We start from the raw sequence: 23,903 nt of genomic DNA, 5'->3' as shown, positions 1-23,903 counted from the left end.
CATAGTCCCTTTATTTATTTTTTCCCATATTAAATGCCTATTGGCCTACTGCGCACAGTTAAGCTGATGCCACCGGGGTGGCGGTGCCCCCGGCTTGGGCCCGTCATCGCTGCTCGCAGCTTTAATTTATTATTATTTTTTTACGCGACTATTTGGGCATTTTTGGGGCCCTTCCCGTGCTCGAAAACTCTTGAAACTTTGCACACGCATCAGAATGCGCGGCCATCAGGGCCGGGCTGAGGCTGGGACCCGGGCGTGGCAGGGGGGCTCGACAGCGCCCCCTAAAGTGGGCTCTGAAAACGTGGTCTATAAATCAAACCGACTTGCACGTACATATATGAAACTCGGTACACATATAGAGCTCATTGGGCCGAACAACTTTCGTGCTCTAAGTTATGTGTCAGCCCAACAGGAAGTGAGCTATTATGGGTTGTTGAACGCATGCTGTGGAACGCATGCTTTGGAATTTGCGATACTCCTCCTAGACGATTCACCCGATCAGCACCAAACTCGGTCAGCGTGAAGTCAACACACTGAGGATGCCAAATTGCGAGCAACTTTTTGATATCTCAAACGGTTTGGCCGTGGCGAAGAGACGAATTTATGGCGAGAAAAGGGAAACAGGAAGTGTGTTATAACTTCTGCATACATTAATTCATTTTGATGAAACTTCAGATGTGTGTTCGTTGTAAGAGGCCGATCACATGGATATGACTTTTGTGAGTCAAAGTTATAGCGCCACCAACTGGCAGCAGGAAGTGTGTCACTTTCAAAATTGCTTTAAATCCCCATCTTATTTTCACCCGATTTACTTCAAACTTCATCAGTATTATGTCAAAACATGGCAGATATAGACATATAAATGGATTCCTGATTCTAGAAAAACTGTTGTCATGGCAACGTGTCAAAGTCTAATAATCTTTTTTGGTGTTTTTGAGACTCTTCACATGCTTGAAATTGCATGAAACTCAACACACACATCAGACATGCTGTCCAGAAGATGCAAGCAAAGATTCAGAAACGGGCGTGGTAGAGGGGCTCAGTAGCGCCATCTTTTGTCCAAAGTGGGGGGTTAGTTTTATCTACATTCACCAAGCTCGGTATATATATTGTACTTTTCGAGCCGGACAACTTTCTAATTTACTGTCATTAGCTCTGACCAACAGGAAGTCAGATAATTTGGTTGGAAGATAACAAGAAGTCGAAAGCGAGCTCTGAGTTTTTACCCTCTCCTCAAAAGCGATTCATTCAATCTCCTCCAAACTCGGACAACATAAAGTAAATATACAGAAGATGCTAAAATGCGAACGGTTATTGGATATCTCAAACGGTGTTCCCGTAGCAAAAGCCTAAAAAAGATAAAATAAGCACACAAGTGCCTGGTTCATAAATAAGGCTATACTCCCACCTGCTGGTTATTCTATATAGCACACAGTTTTTTTTGTTTTTTTTTTGTTCAACACTTATGCTCTCACTTAAATGACCAGTAGAGGGCAATATTGTATAAGTTTTCAAGCAAAAAACCTTGCCTCTGTGTGTGTGTGAGAATGGTTTTCTAGCCTGGTGGGGACTAAAACCTGAATGCACACAGACTCATGGGACTTCCCAATGGGTACAAAAGCTTATAAATCAGACAGAAGGAGTTCTTTTGAAAATGTAAAAATGCAGAAAGTTTTGTGTGATGGGTAGGTTTTGGGGTAGGAGCAGTGTAGGAGGACAGAATATGGTTTGTACAGCATAAAAACCATTATGTCTATGGTGAGTCCCCAAACAGATAGTGAACCAGACATGAGTGAGTGTGTGTGTGTGTGTGTGTGTGTGTGTGTGTGTGTGGGGTGGGGTGGGGGGGGGATGGGCTGAACTGATAAGAGTTGCCTGCAGCATACTTTAGCATTACTAGTGTGTGTGTGTGTGTGTGTGTGTGTGTGTGTGTGTGTGTGTGTGTGTGTGTGTGTGTGTGTGTGTGTGTGTGTGTGTGTGTGTGTGTGTTCTTTTTTCTAGCCTGGTGGGGACTTCAACCTGAATGCACACAGACTCATGGGGACACGTGTCACTGATTTCTACAGTGAGTGTGTGTGTGTGTGTGTGTGTGTGTGTGTGTGTGTGTGTGTGTGTGTGTGTGTGTGTGTGTGTGTGTGTGTGTGTGTGTGTGTGTGTGTGTGTGTGTGAGAGAGAGAGAGCCACTCTTCTGTCTAAAAAGATTACCTCTCAATGCTGTGCTTTGGCCTGCATTAAAGGATTAAACATATTATTCTGGGTTTGAATAAAAAAAATCATGTATAAAACCAGTTTATTTGTAGGGCATTGACAATATTGTTTTATATAATTAGTTAAATAATTGTGTTAATACCAATAATTATTAATAAAAATATATAAATATAAAAAAACATTACTAACAAAAGAAAAAACACATTTAATTGTCTTTAAAAAGAAAAGGAAAAAATAAGTAGTGTGTGTAACTTAAAAATGAGAAGAATAATGCCTTTTGTTTAAGGACAAAAATGAGAACCAATGAGCTACCGGCATATAGAATAACCAGAAGGTGAGAGTGTAGCCTTATTTAGTAACCAGGTTGGATATGTCATTCCCCTTCCCCCTCACTCTCCCTCTCTCAGGATCACTCTATGTGTGTGTGTGTGTGTGTGTGTGTGTGTGTGTGTGTGTGTGTGTGTGTGTGTGTGTGTGGAGGGGGTCTCTCTCACTCTGTGTGTCGCCTTGTTTCTTGTTTTTCATAATTTAACCATTTCATATCATATGCTATCAGCAATATCTATCACTTTATTGTGAAAAATAAGTTTTAAAAAATGTATTATATATATATATATATATTGAGCTGCAAAAAATACATTTGCACATAATTGAAAGTGATGTCCTAATACTTTTAATTGTTTTCTATAACATGGGCTTTAAAGAAGGTCATGCGCTGTGTTTGCAAAGATCACGTATGACACCTCTTTAAACTAATTATTTATTGATAAAATTCAAATGGATAAAAAAAAAAAAATTCACATGATCTTATAAAAGTGGCTGTTTATAATAAACTTCTATAAATTTTATGCACGCATATTACTCTTACCTGACACTGATATTAAAATCATTGTTGCGGTCTCTGTGATTTGGCTTAATATAACTTCAGCATTTGGACAGTATTCTGCACTCATTTGAAATTGACATTTGACATCACCTGACATAAAATTAAAGAATAAAATGTAATTGATCTCAGAGATGTGAGTGTTGTGGTTCCTGGTCATAGCAGCACCAGTTGCTGCAGTTAATGAGGTGAATTCAAATGAATTTGACATAGTCCCATTATCTATTTTTTCCCATATTAAATGCCTATTGCATGCTGTGCACAGTTAAGCTGATGCCACCGGGGTGGCGGTGCCCCCGGCTTGGGCCCGTCATCGCTGCTCGCAGCTTTTTATTATATATTATTATTTTTTTTACCGACTATTTGGGCATTTTTGGGGCCTTTCCCGTGCTCGAAAACTCTTGAAACTTTGCACACGCATCAGAATGCGCGGCCATCAGGGCCGGGCTAAGGCTGGGACCCGGGCGTGGCAGGGGGGCTCGACAGCGCCCCCTAAAGTGGGGTCTGAAAACGGGCTCTATAAATCAAACACACTTGCACGTACATATATGAAACTCGGTACACATATAGAGCTCATCGGGCCGAACAACTTTCGTGCTCTAAGTTATGCGTCAGCCCAACAGGAAGTGAGCTATTATGGGTTGTTCGGAAAACGCATGCTCTGGAATTTGCGATACTCCTCCTAGACGATTCACCCGATCAGCACCAAACTCAGTCAGCATGAAGTCAAGACACTGAGGATGCTAAATTGCGAGCAACTTTTTGATATCTCAAACGGTTTGGCCGTGGCGAAGAGACGAATTTATGGCGAGAAAAGGGAAACAGGAAGTGTGTTATAACTTCTGCATACATTAATTCATTTTGATGAAACTTCAGCTGTGTGTTCGTTGTAAGAGGCCGATCACATGGATATGACTTTTGTGAGTCACAGTTATAGCGCCACCAACTGGCAGCAGGAAGTGTGGCTTTTGTCCAAAGTGGGGGGGTTAGTTTTATGTACATTCACCAAACTCGGTATATATATTGTACATTTCGAGCCGGACAACTTTCTAATTTACAGTCATTAGCTCTGACCAACAGGAAGTCAGATAATTTGCTTGGAAGATAACAAGAAGTCGAAAGCGAGCTCTGAGTTTTTACCTTCTCCTCAAAAGCGATTCATTCAATCTCCTCCAAACTCGGACAACATGAAGTAAATATACAGAAGATGCTAAAATGCGAACGGTTATTGGATATCTCAAACGGTTTTCCCTTAGCAAAAGCCTAAAAAAAGACAAAATAAGCACACAAGTGCCTGGTTCATAAATAAGGCTATACTCCCACCTGCTGGTTATTCTCTATATCACACTGTTTTTTGTTTTTGTTTTTTTTCAACACTTATGCTCTAACTTAAATGACCAGTAGAGGGCAATATTGTATAAGTTTTAAAGCAAAAAACCTTGCCTCTGTGTGTGTGTGTGTGTGAATGGTTTTCTAGCCTGTTGGGGACTTAAACCTGAATGCACACAGACTTATGGGGACTTCCCAATGGGTACAAAAGCTTATAAATCAGACAGAATTAGTTCTTTTGAAGAAAGTTTTGTTTGATGGGTAGGTTTATGGTAGGAGCAGTGTAGGAGGACAGAATATATGGTTTGTACAGCATAAAAAGCATTACATCTATGCTGAGTCCCCAAAAAGATAGTGAACCAGACGTGTGTGTGTGTGTGTGTGTGTGTGTGTGTGTGTGTGTGTGTGTGTGTGGAGGGGGGATGGGCTGATTAATACCTGCAGCTTTCTACAGTGTGTGTGTGTGTGTGTGTGTGTGTGTGTGTGTGTGTGTGTGTGTGTGTGTGTGTGTGTGTGTGTGTGTGTGTGTGTGTGTGTCCCTTTCTCTCGATGGTAATAATTGAACCCTAACATATCATAGGCTAATACAAATGTGAAAAATAAGTTTAAAAAAAAAAAACTCTACAAATACCTTGAATTAAATACTGAAATAAATACAAAATATTGCGCTGCAAAAGATAACTTTGCACATATTTGAAAATTACCTATTATATCCCATTACATTAGAATTCATCTATATTTAAATTACATCATGAGTGTGGCTTGAAACTTTTCCCCACCGTTTAGACTTTACTATTTTTGTTTTGTTGAAAATCATGTTTAATCTCTCTCTCTCTCACTCTCTCTCTCTCTCTCTCTCTCTCTCTCTCTCTCTCTCTCTCTCTCTCTCTCTCTCTCTCTCAGTGTGTGTGTGTGTGTGTGTGTGTCTGTTTGTAGGGGGATGGTGCCAGCTTCATTTTGATTGTGTGAGTGTGTGTGTGTGTGTGTGTGGAGGGGATCTCTCTCACTCTTTGTGTGTGCCACCTTGTCTCTTGATTGTCATAATTTAAACCTTCATATCATAGGCTATCACAAATAACTATCACTTTAGTGTGAAAAATATGTAAAAACAACAAAGAAAATACTATATCTTAATTAAACACTGGCCCTCTGAATTTACAAAATTTTGAGCTGCAAAAGATGCATTTGCACATAATTGAGAGTGACCCATTATATCCTAATGCATTAAAAAAAATCTATATTTAAATTTCATAATAGGTGTGGCTTGTGGTCATAGTGGCACCAGCTGCTGTGATACATGTGGCATATTAGAGCAATTTTCAAATATTCTCCTGTTTATAAAGTTCTATAAATTTTATGCACGCATATTACTCTTACTTGACACTGATATTAAAATCATTGTTGTGGTCTCTGTGATTTGGCTTAATTTATTTTTAAGAGAAGTGTAAGAATAATACAACTTCAGCATTTGGACGGTATTCTGCACTCATTTTGAAATTGACATTTGACATCATCTGACATAAAATTAATGAATAAAATGTAATTGATCTCAGATGTGAGTGTTGTGGTTCCTGGTCATAGCAGCACCAGTTGCAGCAGTTAATGAGGTGAATTCAAATGACTTTGACATAGTCCCTTTATTTATTTTTTCCCATATTAAATGCCTATTGGCCTGCTGTGCACAGTTAAGCTGATGCCACCGGGGTGGCGGTGCCCCCGGCTTGGGCCCGTCATCGCTGCTCGCAGCTTTAATATATTATTATTTTTTTTACCGACTATTTGGGCATTTTTGGGGCCTTTCCCATGTTCGAAAACTCTTGAAACTTTGCACACGCATCAGAATGCGCGGCCATCAGGGCCGGGCTGAGGCTGGGACCCGGGCGTGGCAGGGGGGCTCGACAGCGCCCCCTAAAGTGGGGTCTGAAAACGTGGTCTATAAATCAAACCAACTTCCACGTATATATATGAAACTCGGTACACATATAGACCTCATCGGGCCGAACAACTTTCGTGCTCTAAGTTATGCGTCAGCCCAACAGGAAGTGAGCTATTATGGGTTGTTCGGAAAACGCATGCTCTGAAATTTGCGATACTCCTCCTAGACGATTTACCCGATCAGCACCAAACTCGGGCAGCATGAAGTAAAGACACTGAGGATGCTAAATTGCGAGCAACTTTTTGATATCTCAAACGGTTTGGCCGTGGCGAAGAGACGAATTTATGGCGAGAAAAAGGAAACAGGAAGTGTGTTATAACTTTTGCATACATTAATTCATTTTGATGAAACTTCAGCTGTGTGTTCGTTGTAAGAGGCCGATCACATGGATATGACTTTTGTGAGACAAAGTTATAGCGCCACCAACTGGCAGCAGGAAGTGTGTCACTTTCAAAATTGCTTTAAATCCCCATCTTATTTTCACCCGATTTACTTCAAACTTCATCGGTATAATGTCAAAACATGGCAGATATAGACATATGAATGGATTCCTGATTCTAGAAAATCTGTTGTCATGGCAACGTGTCAAAGTCTAATAATCTTTTTTGGTGTTTTTGAGACTCTTCACATGCTTGAAATTGTATGAAACTCAACACACACATCTGACATGCTGTCCAGAAGATGCAAGCAAAGATTCAGAAACGGGCGTGGTAGAGGGGCTCAGTAGCGCCATCTTTTGTCCAAAGTGGGGGGTTAGTGTGTTATAACTTTTGCATACATTAATTCATTTTGATGAAACTTCAGCTGTGTGTTCGTTGTAAGAAGCCGATCACATGGATATGACTTTTGTGAGTCAAAGTTATAGCGCCACCAACTGGCAGCAGGAAGTGTGTCACTTTTGTCCAAAATGGGGGGGTTAGTTTTATCTGCAGTCACCAAACTCGGGATATATATTGTACATTTCGAGCCGGACAACTTTCTAATTTACAGTCATTAGCTCTGACCAACAGGAAGTCAGATAATTTGGTTGGAAGATAACAAAAAGTTGAAAACGAGCTCTGAGTTTTTACCTTCTCCTCAAAAGGGGATTCATTCAATCTCCTTCAAACTCGGACGACATGAAGTAAATATACAGAAGATGCTAAAATGCGAACGGTTATTGGATATCTCAAACGGTGTTCCCGTAGCAAAAGCTTAAAAAATACAAAAGAGAGACACAAGAAACTGGTTCATAAATAAGGCTATACTCCCACCTGCTGGTTATTCTATATATCACACAGTTTTTTTTTTGTTTTTTTTTCAACACTTATGCTCTCCCTTAAATGACCAGTAGAGGGCAATATTGTATAAGTTTTCAAGCAAAAAACCTTGCCTCTGTGTGTGTGTGTGAATGGTTTTCTAACCTGGTGGGGACTTAAACCTGAATGCACACAGACTCATGGGGACTTCCCAATGGGTACAAAAGCTTATAAATCAGACAGAATGAGTTCTTTTGAAAATGTAAAAATGCAGAAAGTTTTGTGTGATGGGTAGGTTTAGGGTAGGAGCTGTGTAGGAGGTCAGAATATGGTTTGTACAGCATAAAAACCATTATGTCTATGGTGAGTCCCCAAATAGATAGTGAACCAGACATGAGTGTGTGTGTGTGTGTGGGGGGGGGGGGGGGGGGGGGTGGATGGGCTGAACTGATAAGAGTTGCCTGCAGCATACTTCAGCATTACTACTGTGTGTGTGTGTGTGTGTGTGTGTGTGTGTGTGTGTGTGTGTGTGTGTGTGTGTGTGTGTGTGTGTGTGTGTGTGTGTGTGTGTGTGTGTGTGTGTGTGTGTGTGTGTGTGTGTGTTCTTTTTTCTAGCCTGGTGGGGACTTCAACCTGAATGCACACAGACTCATTGGGACACGTGTCACTGGTTTCTACAGTGTGTGTGTGTGTGTGTGTGTGTGTGTGTGTGTGTGTGTGAGAGCCACTCTTCTGTCTAAAAAGATTACCTCTCAATGCTGTGCTTTGGCCTGCATTAAAGGATTAAACATATTATTCTGGGTTTGAATAAAAAAATTTATGTATAAAACCAGTTTATTTGTAGGGCATTGACAATTATTTGTAGGGTATTGTTTTATATAATTAGTTAAATAATTGTGTTAATACAAATAATTATTAATAAAAAAAAATATATTTAAAAAAACATTACTAACAAAAGAAAAAACACATTTAATTGTCTTTAAAAAGAAAAGGAAAAAAAAGTAGTGTGTGTAACTTAAAAAAATGAGAAGATTAATGCCTTTTGTTTAAGGACAAAAATGAGAACCAATGAGCTACCGGCATATAGAATAACCAGAAGGTGGGAGTGTAGCCTTATTTAGTAACCAGGTTGGATATGTCCTAGGGAACACTGTTTTGAAGATAAAGCTATTGTTGTTATTGCAAAACAGTGTTTTCAGACAGTGAAATAAAAACAATGTTCTCTCACTGTTTAGATTTTGTGTCTGTCATTCCCCCCCTTCCCCCCCCCCCCTTCTGTCTCAGGATCACTCTGTGTGTGTGTGTGTGTGTGTGTGTGTGGAGGGGGTCTCTCTCACTCTGTGTATGTCGCCTTGTTTCTTGTTTTTCATAATTTAACCTAGGGCTGGACAATATGGCCAAAATTCATATCACGATATTTTTCTTAATTTCGGTCGATACGATATAATTCCGATATCGATATGAATTATATAAAAGCTTTAGAAAAAACTACTAAGAACTGCCACAAAGGATGTCTGTACCTACAAACTTCTGAAAAATGTATTTGCCAAGTCTATGAATAGTCCTCCTATAAAACTATATAATTTTTAAGAAATAAAACCAGTACAAATAAATTAATGTTCACCTTTTATTTGTATTTAGCCTTTATATGAAAAAGAAATGTGAAATCAACATCAAATAAACATAAGACTCTCACTTTATTAATATCTTTAAGTTTAAACTATAATAGGCTGATTATATTATTCTTAATATAGATTAAACAAAAGTGCTTCAGCCAGGATTCAGCCTGACTCAGAATATTCTAGCGGATGGATCTGCTTCAGATGGTGGACAGCGTCACAGCGTACAGTGCTCCTATGCCGCAGACGCAGTTTATTGAGCATTTTCTTTTAAGTTTTAAATTTCAGTGAAGAACAATTCTAGGCGCTCTATTTTCCATTTATGCAAAACTATAGCATATATTTAATGCTGCAGTTATTTAATTAAAAATGCAGTAAAAAACGTAATACAGTGAAATATTATTCTGATCTACATCATCTGTTCACTACGTGAATATATAGTAAAGTGTCATTTATTTCTGTGATCAAAGCTGAATTTATCATCATTACTCCAGTCTTCAGTGTCACTCATCATTCTCATATTAGGATTTGATGCTCAACAAACATTTATGATTATTATCAGTGTTGAAAACAGTTTTGTTGCTCATGATGCTCCTTCATTGCTTTCATATATTGTCGCAATCGTCTGACTGTCGTCGTCACCTTTCAGCTCATAACGATTGTTTTCCTTCAGCTGCAGCTCCAGCGCGACAGTAAGTTTCTACGAATCCATTTTTGGACTTTCTGTGAGAGCGCCCTCCTCATATTTAGATGCGAATAAAATGACAGGTCATGCATAGATTATTTTTTGTCTCTGAAATTAAATCTTGATGTATTCACGTTGGTTTCTATGTATAGGCTACACTTGCCCGTGACCTCAAGAAGCGCGCAATCAACCGAGGTTAGAGAAAGCGGTCTATAGCGTCCCTGTTAACTTGCCCGCCCTCGCTCCAGGTAATGCAGTTTCGAATCCCGCTCGGAGCGGGTCGACTAGGACCGGTGAGACCCAGTAAATGTGCGGGGGATAAAAATACACATTATTAAAAGTGCGGGGGACACGCCGAACCACTTCCACCCCACTGAATTAACGTTAGTCTTTCTTCTCTTATCAACTATTTATTTCTCCTTACTTGTGGAAGTTCGTTCAGTCACATTTGTTTTGCGGTCAGGGAAACTCTTTTTGTAGCTAAAACGTGCCGCGTTGGATCTATCAGCCTACTACTGCTGAGCACTGACTGTTTCAATCATGTTCTGCTCTTTCTGACGGCTGCGCCCTGAACGTCAGTCAGTGAGGAATGCTGTAATGTATTTATCGAAATATCGAAAATGTGTTTAAAAATCATATCACCGTTATTGAAAAAAATTATATCGCGATATATATTGATATTGAATTATTGTCCAGCCCTAATTTAACCCTTTCATATCATAGGCTATCAGCAATATCTATCACTTTATTGTGAAAAATAAGTTTAAAAATTTTTATTATATATATATATATAACACTGGTCTTCTGAACTTACAATATTTTGAGCTGCAAAAAATACATTTGCACATAATTGAAAGTGATATCCTAATACTTTTAATTGTTTTCTATAACATGGGCTTTAAAGAAGGTCATGTGCTGTGTTTGCAAAGATCACGTATGACACCTCTGTAAACTAATTATTTATTGATAGAATTCAAATGGATAAATAAAAAAATTCACATGATCTTATAAAAGTGGCTGTTTATAATAAACTTCCATAAATTATATGCACGCATATTACTCTTACCTGACACTGATATTAAAATCATTGTTGCGGTCTCTGTGATTTGGCTTAATTTATTTTTAAGAGAAGTGTAAGGATAATATAACTTCAGCATTTGGACAGTATTCTGCACTCATTTTGAAATTGACATTTGACATCACCTGACATAAAATTAATGAATAAAATGTAATTGATCTCATAGATGTGAGTGTTGTGGTTCCTGGTCATAGCAGCACCAGTTGCTGCAGTTAATGAGGTGAATTCAAATGACTTTGACATAGTCCCTTTATTTATTTTTTCCCATATTAAATGCCTATTGGCCTGCTGTGCACAGTAAAGCTGATGCCACCGGGGTGGCGGTGCCACCGGCTTGGGCCCGTCATCGCTGCTCGCAGCTTTAATTATTATTTATAATTTTTTTACGCGACTATTTGGGCATTTTTGGGGCCCTTCCCATGCTCGAAAACTCTTGAAACTTTGCACACGCATCAGAATGCGCGGCCATCAGGGCCGGGCTGAGGCTGGGACCCGGGCGTGGCAGGGGGGCTCGACAGCGCCCCCTAAAGTGGGGTCTGAAAACGGGGTCTATAAATCAAACACACTTGCACGTACACATATGAAACTCGGTACACATATAGAGCTCATCGGGCCGAACAACTTTCGTGCTCTAAGTCATGCGTCAGCACAACAGGAAGTGAGCTGTTATGGGTTGTTCGGAAAACGCATGCTGTGGAATTTGCGATACTCCTCCTAGACGATTCACCTGATCAGCACCAAACTCGGTCAGCATGAAGTCAAGACACTGAGGATGCTAAATTGCGAGCAACTTTTTGATATCTCAAACGGTTTGGCCGTGGCGAAGAGACGAATTTATGGCGAGAAAAGGGAAACAGGAAGTGTGTAATAACTTCTGCATACATTAATTCATTTTGATGAAACTTCAGCTGTGTGTTCGTTGTAAGTGGCCGATCACATGGATATGACTTTTGTGAGTCAAAGTTATAGCGCCACCAACTGGCAGCAGGAAGTGTCACTTTTGTCCAAAGAGGAGGGTTAGTTTTATCTACATTCACCAAACTCGGTATATATATATAGTACTTTTCGAGCCGGACAACTTTCTAATTTACTGTCATTAGCTCTGACCAACAGGAAGTCAGATAATTTGGTTGGAAGATAACACAAAGTGGAAAGCGAGCTCTGAGTTTTTACCTTCTCCTCAAAAGCGATTCATTCAATCTCCTCCAAACTCGGACAACATGCAGTAAATATACAGAAGATGCTAAAATGCGAACGGTTATTGGATATCTCAAACGGTGTTCCCGTAGCAAAAGCCTAAAAAACACAAAATAGGGTCACACGTGCCTGGTTCATAAATAAGGCTATACTCCCACCTGCTGGTTATTCTATATATCACACTGGCTGTTTTTCTGTTTTTTTTTCTGTTTTTTCAACACTTATGCTCTCCCTTAAATGACCAGTAGAGTGCAATATTGTATAAGTTTTCAAGCAAAAAACCTTGCCTCTGTGTGTGTGAATGGTTTTCTAACCTGGTGGGGACTTAAACCTGAATGCACACAGACTCATTGGGACTTCCCAATGGGTACAAAAGCTTATAAATCAGACAGAATGAGTTCTTTTGAAGAAAGTTTTGTGTGATGGGTAGGTTTAGGGGCAGGAGCAGTGTAGGATGACAGAATATATGGTTTGTACAGCATAAAAACCATTACATCTATGAGTCCCCAGAAAGATAGTGAACCAGACATGAGTGTGTGTGTATGTGTGTGTGTTTGTGGGTGGGTGTGTGTGTGTTGTGGATGGGGGATGGTGGATGGGCTTAACTGATAAGAGTTGCCTGCAGCATACTTCAGCATTACTACTGTGTGTGTGTGTTCGTGTGTGCGTGCGTGCGTGCGTGTGTGTGTGTTCTTTTTTCTAGCCTGGTGGGGACTTCAACCTGAATGCACACAGACTCATGGGGACACGTGTCACTGATTTCTACAGTGTGTGTGAGTGTGTGTGTGTGTGTGTGTGTGTGTGTGTGTGTGTGTGTGTGTGTGTGTGTGTGTGTGTGTGTGTGTGTGTGTGTGTGTGTGTGTGTGTGTGTGTGTGTGAGCCACTCTTCTGTCTAAAAAGATTACCTCTCAATGCTGTGCTCTGGCCTGCATTCAAGGATAAAAAAATTTATTCTGGGTTTGAATAAAAAAATGAATGTATAAAACCAGTTTATTTGTAGGGCATTGACAATATTGTTTTATATAATTAGTTAAATAATTGTGTTAATACAAATAATTATTAATAAAAAATATAAATATAAAAAAACATTACCAACAAAAGAAAAAACACATTTAATTGTCTTTTTAAAAAAAAGTAGTGTGTGTAACTTAAAAAATGAGAAGATTAATGCCTTTTGTTTAAGGACAAAAATGAGAACCAATGAGCTACCGGCATATAGAATAACCAGAAGGTGGAAGTGTAGCCTTATTTAGTAACCAGGTTGGATATGTCCAAGGGAACACTGTTTTGAAGATAAAACTATTGTTGTTATTGAAAAACAGTGTTTTCAGACAGTGAAATAAAAACAATGTTCGCTCACTGTTTAGATTTTGTGTCTGTCATTCCCCCTCCCCCTCACTCTCCCTCTCTCAGGATCACTCTATGTGTGTGTGTGGAGGGGGTCTCTCTCCCTCTCTCAGGATCACTCTATGTGTGTGTGTGGAGGGGGTCTCTCTCCCTCTCTCAGGATCACTCTATGTGTGTGTGTGTGTGTGTGTGTGTGTGTGTGTGTGGAGGGGGTCTCTCTCACTCTGTGTGTGTCGCCTTGTTTTTTGTTTTTTTTCATAATTTAACCCTTTCATATCATAGGCTATATCAGCAATTTCTATCACTTTATTGTGAAAAATAAGTTTTAAAAAATGTATTATATATATATATATATAAACACTGGTCTTCTGAACTTACAATATTTTGAGCTGCAAAAAATGCATTTGCACATAATTGAAAGTGACCTATTATATCCTAATACTTTTAATTGTTTTCTATAACATGGGCTTTAAAGAAGGTCATGTGCTGTGTTTGCAAAGATCACGTATGACACCTCTTTAAACTAATAATTTATTGATAGAATTCAAATGGATTAAAAAAATAATTTCACATGATCTTATAAAAGTGGCTGTTTATAATAAACTTCTATAAATGATATGCACGCATATTACTCTTACCTGACACTGATATTATAATCATTGTTGCGGTCTCTGTGATTTGGCTTAATTTATTTTTAAGAGAAGTGTAAGGATAATACAACTTCAGCATTTGGACAGTATTCTGCACTCATTTTGAAATTGACATTTGACATCACCTGACATAAAATGAATGAATAAAATGTAATTGATCTTATAGATGTGAGTGTTGTGGTTCCTGGTCATAGCAGCACCAGTTGCTGCAGTTAATGAGGTGAATTCAAAGGACTTTGACATAGTCCCATTATTTATTTTTTCCCATATTAAATGCCTATTGCCTGCTGTGCACAGTTAAGCTGATGCCACCGGGGTGGCGGTGCCACCGGCTTGGGCCCGTCATCGCTGCTCGCAGCTTTAATTATTATTCATTCTTTATATGCCATAACAACACTGAATGACACAATAGTGTAACAATGTTTTGCAATACAACATGATATCAATAAGTACATTAATAATTAATTTAAGTAAATTTTTTACATAATACATGTTTTTTCTTGTATCATTTCACTCAATATTTTAATATGTAACCTTAAATGTTAGTATTTACTTAATATTTACTTGTATATTGAATAGAGACTGACTTGTACTTCTGCAGTTGCTTTAAAATACTACTTCAAATACTGCTACTCAAAATAAGGGGGTGCACTTAGGCTAATGTTATTTTAATAAAATAATGAGAAAATCAACTAAAATGGTCTTGATTGTTGTCAATAATCAAATAAAAAAATATAACTTCGTAAAATATAATGAAGGGGGGATTTTAAAATCCACCGCCGCTTCAATATACCTGTATATATTTATATCATAATTAACTTCATAATCAAAACTTTAATCAATATTTATCCTATATTATTATAATGATTCTATCCAGTTATGATTTTGTTTTGTTTCTTGTTTTCTAAAGTGTGTATTTGGTCTCTGAGGAGTGACTGAGGGTCTGGCCTAGAGATGTGTGATGTGTCACTAAACACTGGCAACAAGGTCATGTGTTTGGATTTTGGGTGTATCACACACCCCTAACATGTCAGGAGTGCAGTAACAGCGTTTGCTCACTTAGCCCGGCTTACAGATATGAAATATGGATTTGTCTTTCATTTAATTTATTATGTTTTATTCCTTTTATATTTCCTTTTACTGAAACACTAAAAAGTCAAGATGAATATTGCCTGTACTATTGTGTGTTCCTCTCACTAAAAGAAAGCACATGTTATCAGTATGTTTTGGTAAGAACTAGTTAGAACTGGAGCTTAATCAGCTCCAACCTTGGAGAGACTGTGTATCTGTGTATGTGCGCAATATTCTATGCTACAGATCAGAATGGTGTTCAATGGGCACCCTAAGAGATGGGTGGACTTGTTGTTCTGGACAAGCTGGCGCCTGCTCCAGATCTGGAAGGTCACTACGGGCCTAATTCTGGGTGAAAGCATCAACAAGTGATACGTCAGTGGAAACGTGCATCAGATTAACTGACTCGAGCCTTGAAAACGGTATAACTGTTGGGACAATTGTATGTACGATAGGGCGAGGCAACGAGACGGTGAGAGAGGGAGCACGGCCTACGAACTCCTTGTGAGACTTGAAGCTGGCTTCTGCTTTTGAAACTGCAAACTATTCTTAAGTAAATGTTTCTTTTAATTAATTGCAATCCTGACTCTGTCTTCATTTCTTCACTACTGGTCCTGGGTCATAAGCTGTTAACCCCTAACAATAACTTACGAAACTATACACCAAATGGGAGATGTCAGGGAATTTGTGAATGTTCAACATTAAAACAAAATCACAGGTGATAATGTTCTGTTATAGGTTTATAATTCACTTCAAGCCTGGGGAAATCTGGTTGTGTCCACATTATTAAGTTATTTTTTGACACATGGTTTATAAGAATTGGTTAATCATAGTAGATGCTGGATGGGGAAAACTGTGGAGCAGTGGCGTGGTAAGGTACAACAAGGAGCATTTGTAATTGGTCCCTGTGAGAGGAAACTATGTCCTGGGGACTCAAAGGTTGAAGTCACATTCTCGTCTTTCCTAGATCAGCATGAATGGGCAGCTAAGAGGTGGGGGTTGGTGGGACAGATGGATTAGGATTGTGTAGGCTGTTTGGGAACAAAGGCTCTCCTGTATATGTGTACTCAGCACGGTGGGATCACTTGTTGCTAAAAAGTCAGTGATTCTAAACTTTTTGCCCCATTTCTTGTCAACACAAAGAAATAGGCTAAGCTAGACAACATAAACATATCCACACGTTTCCAAAAAGCTAATTCATCAAAGCTTTCAACAAGACATTTACAATCAACAAGACACTGTCCTTGATGTGAACTTGTTTTTTTTAAAAGGAGCTGAAATACACTTAAGTAAAGACACTGACAATCTCTAGACGTAAATTATTTTAGAAAGAGAGTTGGGTTATTACCGGTGAAACGCCTAGATGTCGCTGTTGTGCGGATAAAGTGTGAGTGAAGTCGCTCAATGCAAGCTGCGTTCTCTCCAGTGTTGGGAATTTGAAGATTGACTCATTTCCGCGAATCAGTTCTTTGAACGGTTCGTTTAAAAAAAGCTTCAGTGAGGCTTTACGTCATCACGTGGTCCCCCAACGTAGCATAACACGTTCTAAAAAAATACAGTTAAGCCATGTAGGCTAATTTTGATGTTTGATTCATTAGCCGTGTGAATATTTGCATTGAAACAATACATTATCTCTACTGAACACGTTAGCAAAAAAGCTATTTATTAAACTAACTCAAATATTTCCAGCATCTTTTATTTGTAGTAGCCTAGCATTTATGTTATTCGGCCCATCAGTCAAATCTTCCATTTCTTCTAAATGCTCTCATTATCAGCTCACAGTGCTTCAATGATTCAGTGAGCTGTTCATTCATGACCCGCTCTGATAAAGCAGATTTTTTTCTTTCATTATGTAATGTTGATTCTTCTTCTGGGTAAAGTCTTTATGCATGTATTTATACATTTAGGCCTAAGTGTATGAAGACAAAGCCTGAAAAATCTTATTTATGTATATTTAAAAATATTTCGTTTGTAACTATTTTCTATAATCAAATAGAAGGTTAAACAGTCAGGCATGTAAAATGGGATGATAAGATGTATTCGGTTTTGTTGTTTATGTCTTCCTGATTTGTTTTTATTTTTTATAATGAGCACGTATGAGGGACATATTAAATTTATTTATCGTGTTCAATAAAAAAAAGAACCGCCCAGTCCCGTTCTTGAACAGTTTTTTTTTTCAAACCGGTTCAATTGATTCGTTGAAAAGATCCGACTCGAAAGAGCGATTCCGTTCACGACTCGGCCATTGCTGTTCTCCAACTCTAAACCCGCGCAGGAATGAGCAACGCTCGCCGAGCAGCGGATACGCGTCCGAGCTAAACAAGTAGCCTATTTTAATCGTTCCTGCGGACGTTTGTGCAGTTTCGCGTAACTGATAAGTAGATATCGCATGCTGAAGTGGGTCGTCAGTTCACGAACCTTAACATGTAACAGAATACTCGCTGGTCTCGGCTTGTGAAGCAGGAGTGAAGAGCAATCAATCACCGGACACCTCCACCGTTATTCGTGTGTTGTACTGTACAGTGAGCGCTGCTGAGGCAGGGGAACCGCTGCTCTAATGCTTCCCTGACCACACCGACTCAGCGCTGCTATTTTAACGCGATATCTTGTTTTCGACCAAACATCAGATCAGGTTATATAGCGGGACAAGATGTTGCAAGTGTTGATTTGCGGCGTTGTGGTCTTCCCCGGGCTCTTCTTCACTTTTAGAAAAGTGCTTCCGTCCATTTTCAAGCAGTGGACAGATGCCGACGTCGTGCTGGTCAGCGAGAGGTGAGTTTGGTGACAGTTGAGCAGTTCTGTAAGGCCAGACAGCTCTTGTATCATCACCTGATGGTTTAGTGCTGTTCAGCGGTAAAACGAGCCTCACTCTGTCAGTTAGGTCAGGTTTGCCCATTCTCAATAATATTTAGCCTACATAAAAAGCTATTTTGCAGCCGCGGTGCATTGTAACAACTTGATGGAAACCCTTATACTAGCTGTTAAAATGCAGATGCAATGTTAGCATCTTGACCTGTAGCAGGGGCTTTACAGATTCAGGGGCCCCAAACAGGCTCTCAGCCTACCCAGTGGCCCCAGTTTAGAAAACGCTAGATTACCCTAAATGCAGAATAATGTTTTAAACAACATTTACAAACATTATTATTACATTAGTTTATCAGACCTTATGCTGACATGCTATCATTAGAAAGGCATTTTGAAATATATAAATTAGGGGGGGAGAAATATGTTTATGTCGAAATATGTCTATTTCAGCCTGGGGCACAGTGGTTAAAAAAACCCTATAGTACTTAAGAGATGGATTTATACATGTTGAGGCTTGTGTGTTTAAGGGATCAATTATGTTGTGCTCATGTTATCCTATGATATGTTTAGCTGATCCGATGGCCTTAATCACTCCCTTATCAATTCAATCATGGCAGTCCATGGAGAATGAGCATAGACCAACTTCCAGAGATGTACACACCTCTTCTATATTGTCAGATTTCCATGCAAACATGCCTGGGTGAAATATGTATTCAATGATTAATGAACCTGAAGTCAGGTGGCTACAAACACATCTGGGTTATAACCTAGTACACAGTCAACTTTTAAAATTAGTGTGAGATATTCTCAAACTAAACATCTGCATTTTAACTTGCATAATTATAACTAGTCTCTATTTAAAATTGTAAATGAGGAACCTTTATCTGTGGGCATCCATACATGCATGTTTTTGCAGATTAGCAGTTTCAGATCAGTTCTGGGTGGGTTCAGCATACATTGTCATTGACAGTAGGTTTGTGTTCTTGTTAGGTTATACAATAACCAAAAATGCATCTACTTATATAAAATAAAACAAGAGTGTGCACTCATAATATTTGGGCTTCATACATTTTATGCAGAATTTGACATCTACTTGATAGTTTTATTTATTGTTTTATTTATTGTTCACTTTGCCCATTTTCACTCTTTGCCTGAATTATTGTTCCCATTAGAAAATGTTGTCTGAATTATTATCGCCATTAGAAAATGTTGTTAACATAATCCCTCTGTTCACAGATGTTTCTGCTTTGCAATTGTTTGCAATTGTTTTTAATTATCAATGGTCATAATCCCAGCTAATGCCTTCATGTCTCTTTTTGCTTTTTTTTTTTGTTGTTGTCAATGTCATCCACTATTTTGTGGTGTTTTATAAAGTTTTATCAGTGTTTTCCGACTAGTGTGTCTATGGAGGTCAGTTACTATTATGGCTAAATGCAAGCCGGATCAGAGTTTAGCACCCCAAATCATACTGAAATGTACTGAACCATACACGCCACTGCACCACGCCACCATTATAAAATTAGCCGTTATAGTATAGTGCCAGTCAAACGTTTGGACACACCAATGGGAAAGTGTGTCCAAACTTTTTATGGGCACCAGGCTTTTGCAAAATTCAGAATTTCAGAATTGGCTTCTATTCAATTCATGAATTGAATTGACTCCGCCCCACAGGAAGTTAAATTTGAATTTGAATTGAAATGACAGGAAGTGGAATTAAATTCATGGAAATTCAAAGAAATTCCACACAGTCACACAACAGAAAGAATGTGTTGAATCCACATACATTCAGTGTTAGGAAGGTTAAGTTTGGAAATTGAATTGCTTATGTTACCCATAAATGTGGTTTGGATTACTTTATTTGGATTAATTTATCAATGCAAAGCAATTTGCTTTTATTTGATTAGTAACTAATTGAAATACATATTTTACCTCTGTGATATAAACTAAATACAATTTTGTAATTTTAATAATTTTATTACATGTAGTGGGGCAAAAAAAGTATTTAGTCTGCCACCAATTGTGCAAGTTCTCCCACTTAAAAAGATGAGAGAGGCCTGTAATTTTATCATAGGTACATGAGAGAACTATGAGAGAGAGAATGAGAAAAAAATCCAGAAAATCAAAGTGTCTGAATTTTAAAGAATTTATTTGCAAATTCTTGTGGAAAATAAGTATTTGGTCACCTACAAAAAAAGCAAGATTTCTTTCTTTCACAGACCTGTAACTTCTTTTAGAGGCTTCTCGGTCCTCCACTCATTACCAGTATTAATGGTAGAGTTGTGCCGATGGACGATATCATCGTCCATCGTGATGGTTGACCGACATCACGATGGAGAAACACCATCTGCGAGTCTTGCGAGTCAACACCACAGTAGGCTATGTGAGCGGAGTGGAGCGGCGTCAATTTCCCAAATTTTGTTTGGAAGTTTGGAAAGATGAACATACGTTTTCATCAGTTACTTTATCTACGGATCAATACAGATGTCTGCTCATTCAAAATCATATAATAGAATAACTGTATATTGTAACTATATATAACTACTGATAACTCTAAGCAGGTAAGCACTAAAATATGTTTTTGAATGCATTAGAGAGAACGATTACGTGTGTAAATAAGTGCTACCTGTTTCAAATGTGCTTTCAAACGATCATATTCAGTATGTAGAAGGTAAAAAAAAAAAAAATCCCTTAAACTTTCCGCTAATGCCCTTCGCCGTGATCCATCTGTATCAAGCTGGTTTGAGCCTCATAGTCTACTTATTTGCTTTTTATTTATTAAATACATGCAATTGGCCAAATAATCCTTTATTAAAATTAAGAGACAATTTGTACAAAATGAAAGAGGCTTTTTACAAAACAAAACTTAATATTAAACAAAATATAACAAAATCAAAAACAAAATCATTTCTGACCCACTCGCAATAGCCTATCATAATCAGATGAAATTTAAAAATATTATTATATTTAAACATAAATATGAAAGAAAAAAAACAATGTTTAATGGCTACAACAAGTAGGCTGTAGTAAGCTACCGATTTATGTCATGTCTGAGCTGGATTTGAACGAACATCATTTTACCGCTGGGTTCATGAGCGCGCCTGCGGATTATTGAGCTGAGGCACACCGGCTGCGCTCCGCTCATTAGTCATTACAGGCTCGTTCTCGATAATTATAGTTAATATGCCGGGCAAGGCCGGCCTCTCGGGTGGACGGGCTCGGGTAGGGTCGGGCTTGATTTTTTTTGAGCCGATCTAAGCTCTAGTTCTGGCTAAAAATGTAGCCGACTTTTAAAAAATCTGCTCCTCACTCCATTCAAAATCTTGCTGCTCCGCTTCCACTCTGCTCACATACTCCACTCCGGTCACATATTGCAACCTCCATCCCCCCGACGATATCATCGTCCATCGCGATGTTTTACTGCACACATCGTCAGCTGCCGATTTAGGTGACATCACCCAACCCTAATTAATGGCACCTGTTTGAACTCATTTTCAGTATAAAGGCCCCTGTCCACAACCTCAAACAGTCAGACTTCAAACACCACTATGGCCAAGACCAAAGAGCTGTCAAAGGAGACCAGAAACAAAACTGTAGACCTGCACCAGGCTGGGAAGACTAAGGGATTTCATAATTACAAATTAGAAAATGAAAGACATACAAGACCACAGATAATATCCCGCGATCTGGGGCGCCACACAAGATCTTACCACGTGGGTTCAAAATGATCACAAGAACGGTGAGCAAAAATCCAAGAACCAAACAGGGGGACCTAGTGAATGACCTTCAGAGAGCTGGTACCAAAGTAACAAAGGCTACCATCAGTAACACACTATGCCACCAGAGTCTAAAATCCTGCAGTGTCAGACGTGTCCCCTCTTCTTAAGCCAGATCATGTCCGGGCCCGTCTGAAGTTTGCTAGAGAGCATTTGGATAATCCAGAAGAGGATTGGGAATGTCATATGGAAAGATGAAACAAAAATATAACTTTTTGGTGAAAACCAAAACTTGTCATACTTGGAGAAAGAATGCTGAGTTGCACTATACCTACTGTGAAGCATGGAGGTGGAAACATCATTCTTTGGGGCTGTTTTTCTGCAAAAGGACCAGGAAGACTGATCCGTGTAAAGGAAAGAATGAATGGGGCCATGTATCATGAGATTTTGAGTAAAAACCTCCTTCCATCAGCAAGGACATTGAAGATGAAAAGTGGCTGGGTCTTTCAGCATGACAATGATCCCAAACACACCGCCAGGGCATTGAAGGAGTGGCTTCCTTAAGAAGCGTTTCAAGGTCATGGAGTGGCCTAGCCAGTCTCCAGATCTCAACCCCATAGAAAATCTTTGAAGGGAGATGAAAATCTGTGTTGCCCAGCAACAGCCCCAAAATGTCACTACTCTACAGGAGATCTGCATTGAGGAATGGGCCAAACTACCAGAAACAGTGTGTTAAAACCTTGTGGTGACTTACAGAAAACGTTTGACCTCTGTCATTGCCAACAAAGGGTATATAACAAATGTTAGGGTATATTTCTCATCTAGGGTATATCAAACAAACACAATGATTTATTTCTCATCCACCCGCAATTGAGTGGACTATTATTTTTATATTACACACAGCCCGCACAATCGGTCGATTATAAGCGCGAACCGCACGCACGCACACACGCACGCTCGCGTGTGAAAGGTATGTTTCTATTAGACACGTAAGCCAGGGATGGAAATTAACTTTTTTGTCCACCGGCCACTGTGGCTGGTGGATTTCAAAATCTACCAGCCACTCAATGTTTTAACCAGCCACTTTCTTGTTTATAACCGACAATGTGTAACTGCACGTGGAAATTAATACTACAAGCTCTACAATACTTAAGCTGTTTATTTAATCTCAAATCTCAATGAAATACTGACATTTTTTCTTTCACTCTTATACACACACAAACCATGAACTGATATACATTTCATTAAATGAGTAGGGCTCTGTGTGCTCTTTTTTATTTTTATTTTTTACCTGGATGTGTCATTTGGATGATTTGTGGTCTTTTATGGCTTTCAGTTTTAGGTTTTTAGTACCAACAATGAAACTACTAGTTTTGGCATCTCCTGAAGCGTGTTGACGACATACCGAGCAGAACATTATCGGTAGGGATGCACCAAAATAAAAATTATTGGCTGAAACCTAAGCACTAAAAGAAATTATGCCAATTATCCATTGCATTTATGGCTAATGCTATGACTGTAACTTTACTAAAAATCAAGGCATTGCAATTGCATTAATTAATATTAAAGTTTCAAATAATAAATCAATTACAAATTATGCAAATATTTATTTAGCACATTGCAACAACCCACAGTATAAAATAAAATTCAAACTAAAATGTTTAACTCGTCCTCACTCATGTGTACATATAATGTAGGCCTACAGGTCTACTGGCCTGCAGAAAGGTACAGAAATTCAATAAAGCAATCAAATGTAAAATAACTGCATATTTAACTGTTTAAATGAAAGATTACTCCTTATTAAATTTACAAAAGCTATTCAATCAAGAGCAGTGAGTGATGTCCTTTTGTTTGACATTAAACATAGCAGTAAAGGCTACTTCCCCTTAAAGACCTAATAGAAGGATATGCGTCATCTTTCACGACTGTATAAAGTTCACTTAAGGCATATTCAGACTATGTCTGCTAGAATACTCATCAAGATGAACATGTTGGCATACTTTTTGTGTGAGTTTGTCTGTTTAAGTACAAGACTTGAAAGAGAACTCAATATTTGCTCACTGTGAGACGGGTGCGCGCTTCCGGATGACAGTGACGGTGTCATGACAAATCCTGTCCCCCTGTGAAATCGTGTCCGCTGGTAG

The 23,903-nt window shown here is 38.8% G+C and overlaps 1 protein-coding gene across 1 annotated transcript in view; it reads left to right on the top strand.

Annotated features, from left to right (window-relative positions):
- The first annotated feature begins 17,468 nt into the window (after positions 1–17,468).
- Positions 17,469–23,903, top strand: part of tlcd3a (TLC domain containing 3A) — a 46,908-nt gene continuing 40,473 nt past the window's right edge. The window contains exon 1 of the mRNA XM_067437988.1: positions 17,469–18,013. Within this exon, the coding sequence (XP_067294089.1) occupies positions 17,892–18,013 (122 nt within the window). The 5' untranslated portion in view covers positions 17,469–17,891. The remainder of the gene's footprint in view (positions 18,014–23,903) is intronic.

Source organism: Pseudorasbora parva, chromosome 3, assembly GCF_024679245.1.
Source record: "Pseudorasbora parva isolate DD20220531a chromosome 3, ASM2467924v1, whole genome shotgun sequence".
Lineage (NCBI taxonomy): Eukaryota > Metazoa > Chordata > Actinopteri > Cypriniformes > Gobionidae > Pseudorasbora > Pseudorasbora parva.
The sequence above is the reverse complement of the archived record's forward strand: the minus strand, read 5'-3'. Positions and strand labels throughout refer to the sequence as shown.